This window comes from Grampus griseus (assembly GCF_964374135.1).
Source record: "Grampus griseus genome assembly, chromosome: 11".
Taxonomy (NCBI): Eukaryota; Metazoa; Chordata; class Mammalia; order Artiodactyla; family Delphinidae; genus Grampus; species Grampus griseus.
The window spans coordinates 77,815,200-77,821,199 of NC_139005.1; the positions used below are offsets into that span (position 1 = coordinate 77,815,200).

The window sequence follows — 6,000 nt, forward strand, 5'->3', positions numbered from 1 at the left end:
TTTAAAAGTTAAAACAGAGAGGGAAAAAAAGGAAAAAGAAGTCAAACCCCAAATTCCGGCTAATTGAACGTTTCTGCTTCTTAAGAGGGAGCATCTCTGAATCGTTATCACTATACTGTTGGAGAAGCCAAATGACAGCTTAGACCAAAAGAGAGACATTTCACACACTCAACTGACTATCACGAGCCTCACGAGCCTTATGGTTCTTTGCAACCATAAGAAAGGGCTTCCTTAGGCATATTTTTTAAATGTCAAATTCAAGTGTGCGTTATGCCTGGACTCTGTTTGCCACTTTTCTGATTAGCTGGGGCAACAGTTGCTTGTGGCCAGGATCACCCAAACACACAGTGTGCTATGACTCACCTGTAAAGCATTTCAGGGAAAATCATATACTGCCCGTACAAGTATTTTTGACTTGAAACACTTGCCTTGTGATATTTATTTACAACCTCTTGATTGCTTGCATGTTTTTGCCATAACACGGTTTGAAAAGGGAAAGGTTTATTAAAGTTCACCTTGTGGCTGGGGGAGCATGCATAACAGCATGCAGGGGTGCATAAGTAGCAAGAATTAAAGTAAAAGCTTAGACCTTTAACGGCTCCTTGGGAAAAGTACTGAATAATTTTAGATGTCCCCACCCCAAACTAGGAAGAAATCCAGAAAAGACTGGAGCCAGATAAATAATCGGTGGACACAATACTTAGAGATCCCTAAAGAAGTGACCATCCAAGTATAGCAAGGATGCTTCTAAGAGTCCGACGCGTTTGGGATGCAGACTCCAAGCCTGGCTTTTACTTCATGCTAGCGTCTCTGGGGGCTGAGTGGATGAAACCGAAGGGAAGGGAGAAGTGTGCCAGTGCTCTCTCTCCACCAGTCCGTCCCTCCAGCCCACACTCCCCTTTCTGGAGCAAGCGAGATGCGTTTGAGAGACCAAGTGGCCAAAGAGTTCCTCACTTTCTTTCCCCCTTACACCCTGAACCGCACTTACGCCTAGCTGGAAACCAGGTGACCTGCAAGAGGAGGGAGAGGAGCAAAAGGGGTTCCCAAATTTAGAAACGGCAAGCTAGGAACGGGTGGCCAAGGGCAACCCAAGGCAGCCGGGACGGGAGTGGGAGGGAGAGCGCATCTGACGACGCCTCTATCGGTCGTCCAGTTACCGAGACAGGAAGCAGACCCGCCTCCGACCTCCCGCGGAGCCTCGGCCAGGGTACCAATTCCCCAAGGGCGGCAGGCCGGCTCCGTGCAACCCGGGGCGATCACTACCTATCGTCCCAGCCCGGGGTCTCACTGAGTTCTAGCCACTGCCCAGGGAGAGGCCACTCACCCCGCCCCAGGTGTCCCTACCTGGCTCCCTAGTACCCAGCATGAGGTCGGGGACAACGGCGATCGCTCTCAACAAGAGAGCGGCCCCGGCCCACGCGCGCCCAGGGTCGCTGGGCCACCCCTCCCCATCATTCCTCAGGCCATGAAGTGCCGGGGGATGGCGAGCTTGGTCCTTTGTTCCCTCACAAAATGGAAAGGCAGTTTTTTACAAGTCCAAACCGAGAAAAAAAACCAAGGTCGCGCTGTCTCCGGCAGGGCGCACCCAGGATATCGGGTTATCCAAAGGCATGTGTATCGCAGTTGCAAAAAAAAAAAAAAAAAAAAAATCAGTAGTATTTTAAACTGCTGAGACCCGGGGAAAGGAGGCGGAACATGGCCACTCATTTCATCCTTGGGAGCTGAGCTCTGCGCTCTCAACCTGCACTCGCCCGCACCCCCGAGTTCTGAGGTGGGGCACACAAGGGGCGAAGGAAGGGGGTTGGGGGCCCGGCAGCGTCACCACCCACCTGCGGCCACCGCGGAGCAGCCCCAGAGCAGCAGCAGCCGCGCGCAGCTCCCCATGGCCGGGAGGAGCCGGGAGGACCCGGGCCGGGCGGGTGCGGGAGGGAGTCGAGCCCTCGCGGCCGCGGGATGAAGCGCCAGCAGTCCTCGGGAGGAACCGGGCTCTTTATTTCTTCCTCCTTCTAGGGCGCCAGGCTCGGTCAGTGGGCGCCGGCGGCGGGGAGCTGCGGGCTGGGGCCGCGCCGGGCGGTGGGGTGACCCTCGCGCACCGGCCTGGAGGGGCGCGGGCACCTCGGGGGCGGCGGGAGCCCCGGCACCATAGCCCGCCTGGCCACGCTGCCCCGCGGAGCGGTCCTGCGAGCTCCTCCGCCGCTAGCCCGGGGCTCGGCGCCCGCAGCAGCCGCTGAACTTTGCGAGACCTTTCACTTCCCGGCCGCCTCCGCCGCCGCCGCCGCCGCCGCCACCGCCTCCTGGGCGTCCTCCTCCGCTTTTACCACGTCCTCTTGCTGCTGCGTCTCGGTCCCGTCCTTCTCCATGGGCAGTTCCATGGGATGCATTTTTATTGCACCGACACCGCGGCGCTCCGGTGCCAGCCCTCCTCCCCTCGCACCTCCACCCCTTCCTCCCGCCCGCCCCCCGCGCTCGCTTGACAGCCCGGGCGCAGTAGTCCTCGCGGTCGGGTCGCCGCCGCCGCCCGGGGAGGGATCCTCTCGCCCGACCAGCCGCCCCCGCTGCCTCGCTGCCAGCTCCACCCGCCCGCCTCAGCCCCCGCGCGCGTCCGTCACCTCGCACCCCAGCTTCTCTCGTGCCCCTCCCGTCTCTTGCCCTGCATCTCCCTGTGTGACCCCCCTGGTGCCCTCCAGCACCCACAGGCCTCCTCTGGAAGCAGTCTCCCACCTTCTCCCGGAACATTCCAGAGAGCAGTTGACTCCCTCTTGATCAGGTCAGGGCATGCCAAGGGGCTTAAAAAACCGCGAAACAGGCTAGCTCCTACTTCCTACATCCCCCAACAAAAACAAGCCCTCCTCTTCTCCCGCCACCCCTTCTCCCAGAGTCTAACGACCCAGGGATGGAACCCCTGATCCAGTCCGGGGTCAAGGGCAAGGGAGAGCTCATTAACTGCTAAGTGGCATTCGCCGCTTCTCTGCTGACTTTCGGGGGGTGGGGGAGGGCATCCTGGCTAAACAATCAATGCTTACTTCATCCGAGGTGTATCTGTTTTGATGTAAAACGTGTTCCCTAATTCAAACTCAAGGTGCTAAAAGAAAAGGGTCACAGGATTAGCTAGTACCCAGTTTAAGAACATCCTTGTCTAGGGGCAGGGGCACGACAAAGACAACCTCTTTGGTCCTTCCAAGCACTCTCTCTCCAGTTGTGCTGCGAAACAATAATGTTGTGTAATAACGTATGGGGAACAATTTAGTAGCGACGGCAAGCAGCTAATTGTGGATAGGATTGCTCAGGGCTGCTGCTTATGGAAGACGATTACACAGCCCTTGAGTCTGGGACTTTTGCAAGTTCTGTGAAGATATAATTCTACGTACACATCCAGGGAAATTGGTTAAAGTTAAGTAGAAAGCAATTTTTTATTGCAGTGTTCATTTTGTGCCTTTAAATATTTTCCAGAAAATTATCTACTTTACAGATACCATTCAGTTGTGTGTGTTACTGATGACGACAGTTCAGAGCTCTGGGGCATATGGATATTATTTATGACTCAGCTGGGGACACGTAAGAAGTTTATATCTCCCAGGAGGGACTGGGGCAAGGTCAGCATCATCCATTTGGGAGACATTAAAATTATTCTGGCCAACACTGGGAAGTGGCAAAAGGTGTGGAACAGCAATTTATGTAACACTTTAGAAAATAAACCCTTTGAATTTTTCAAATATTGGTAGTGTTAGGGCTTTCTTCATATCTTATAGACATGTTCCCGATGAAGTCAGTGAAATACGTCCCCAAATTATTTTTCTTACCAAATAAATGATAGGAAATTATAACAACCAAAGGCTCTAAGCACCAATATTAACCTAATTAACAAAGCAAATCTTTAAAAAAAAGAAAGAAAATGCACTTTTATTATTAACTTCTGATTCTACTATATTGAGGCAGAACTACTCCATTTCTCATTACAAGTGTTAGGGGCATAATATCTGCACCAATCCTGCCTTGATAATATACTTCCTTGATTGCTCTGTAACTGGTTCCTGTTTCCTTTAACAAGAGAGTAAATGCCTTAATGGTCAAGCAGTCTTTTATACTTAGTCTATATAAAACATTATTATGTTTTTCTTTTATTCGTAACTGAGAACACCTGCTAGATATATAGTAAATTTTCATTAAATGTTTTTGACTGAGTAATGTTAAAATTATTACTATATACTAAGAGCAGGGATTAAGAAGAAAACCAGTGAAATCAGAATGATTCTCCATAGTCTAAAGAAATCTGTATGTTTATACCAAGATGAAGCAGCTCAGGAGAGAAGTAATTAGCATTCTAATAAAGTTCATTTGGTGGTATAGTCTAATTTAGTTATAAATTTTATTTTCATTTAAAAATTTTGTTTTTCTTTTTTTCTATTTTCATTTTGAAGAAACTATACAGGAAAAGTTTACCTACCTAAGGAAAATTTTGCTCAGTGATCAGCATATATTGCCTATGATTAAGTGTTTTTGAAAATTTTAGTAATGAGTTTAGAATTTTTTTAAAAAATTATGAATTAGTAGGAAGCTTAGCATGGAATTTTGATAACCAGTTTTCAGAAGCCACATAATTGACAAATCTAGACTACTCCTGAGAACTTGAAAGAAAGATAAAAGGGCCTTTAAGAACTAAAATAGATGGCAAAAAGTCCATGCACCAAAGACCTTACTCACAGGAGAGCTCTTTAGGTCTTCACTTAAATTATTCATGCAATGTTAATAAGTTTGGTTATGCTGTTATCCTAGACCATAGCATATTAGAAGTAACAAAGTAGAATGAAGCAGAATCCTGTTAAAACAAGGAATGAGTTGCAAAGTGGTAAGAAAAAAGTAGCCATAAGGACCCAAAACCCCACAGCCATCTGAAGACTTTTAGTTTAGAGGCAAAGCACCAAAAGGCTGCAAAGGTATCATTCGAGTATAACTTAGTACAGTAAATGAGGTTTCTAATGGATCATGGGATTATTTTAGCATCAAAAGGAACCTTAGGGGTCTTTGAGGCCAACTTCTTACCCCATCGTGAATTCTCTCCACAAAATCTCTGTCCAATGGTCATCCAGTTTCTGTTCTAGAAATCTCAGTAAACAAAAGCAGCCCTTTTCATTTTTGGTACTATTTTGTTTAACTGTGACATCTTTCTTCTTAAAATTCTTCCTATGTTTATAGTTTAGTTGTCTGCAACAATACAGAATAGGTCCAATCTCTTTTCTAATAGGTATTTGAAAATTTGAAGTCAAGTTTTATTGCTCCTCCTAACTATTCTCTTCTTCAAGTGTTTAATTGCCCATGTAGCATGATTTCCAAACCTTTAACTATCTTATTCACCCCTCTTCAGATATACTACAGTTTGTCAATGTTGCTTTTATACTTTGCATCTAGAACTCAACTCCAGGTTTGTCTGAATCGGTGTGGAATAAAACTGAACTAGTAGTTCCTTTAACTTAGGTCTAGGGCTTATATTTCATTAGCCTAAAAATGTATTAGAAGCTTTATGATGTCAGCTGATATTATGCTTGAAGCAAACTAAAATCCCCTTTTTATATACTGCTGTCTTAAAGAGTCATTAATAGAACATAAAACATGTTTTGTTTAACCAGAAGGAAAGAGTTCCACTAAAATACACTGCAGATAGCAAGCATTCAATAAATATTAAGGAAAAAAAGCAACAAATTCAAATTGCTAAATTTGAAAAATGGTTAAATTCTTAAAAGGAAACTGTTACTCCTGAATGGGATAAGTATCTATTTTCTATAAAAATCATCACTTCTATGGAAAATTTGATTCAATAACACAGTATACATTGGTATTACTATACATTTCCAAGGAAAGGAGGGACTTTGAAATAGTGATATTTTTAGTATACCTACTATCTTTCCTCCATGGAACTATAAACAGTATCTCATTTATCCTGGAAGCATCAATGTGTGGGAAGGAACAGGTATAATTTTGCACATTTTCAGAGAGAGAAAATGA

At 46.5% G+C, this 6,000-nt stretch overlaps 1 protein-coding gene across 2 annotated transcripts in view; it reads right to left on the reverse strand.

Annotated features, from left to right (window-relative positions):
- Positions 1–1,936, reverse strand: part of NTN4 (netrin 4) — a 106,240-nt gene extending 104,304 nt beyond the window's left edge. For both annotated transcript variants that reach the window (XM_082666265.1, XM_082666264.1), the window contains exon 1: positions 1,830–1,936. In XM_082666265.1, coding sequence (XP_082522391.1) covers positions 1,830–1,884 — 55 coding nt within the window. In that variant the 5' untranslated portion in view covers positions 1,885–1,936. The remainder of the gene's footprint in view (positions 1–1,829) is intronic.
- Between the last annotated feature and the right edge of the window lie 4,064 nt (positions 1,937–6,000).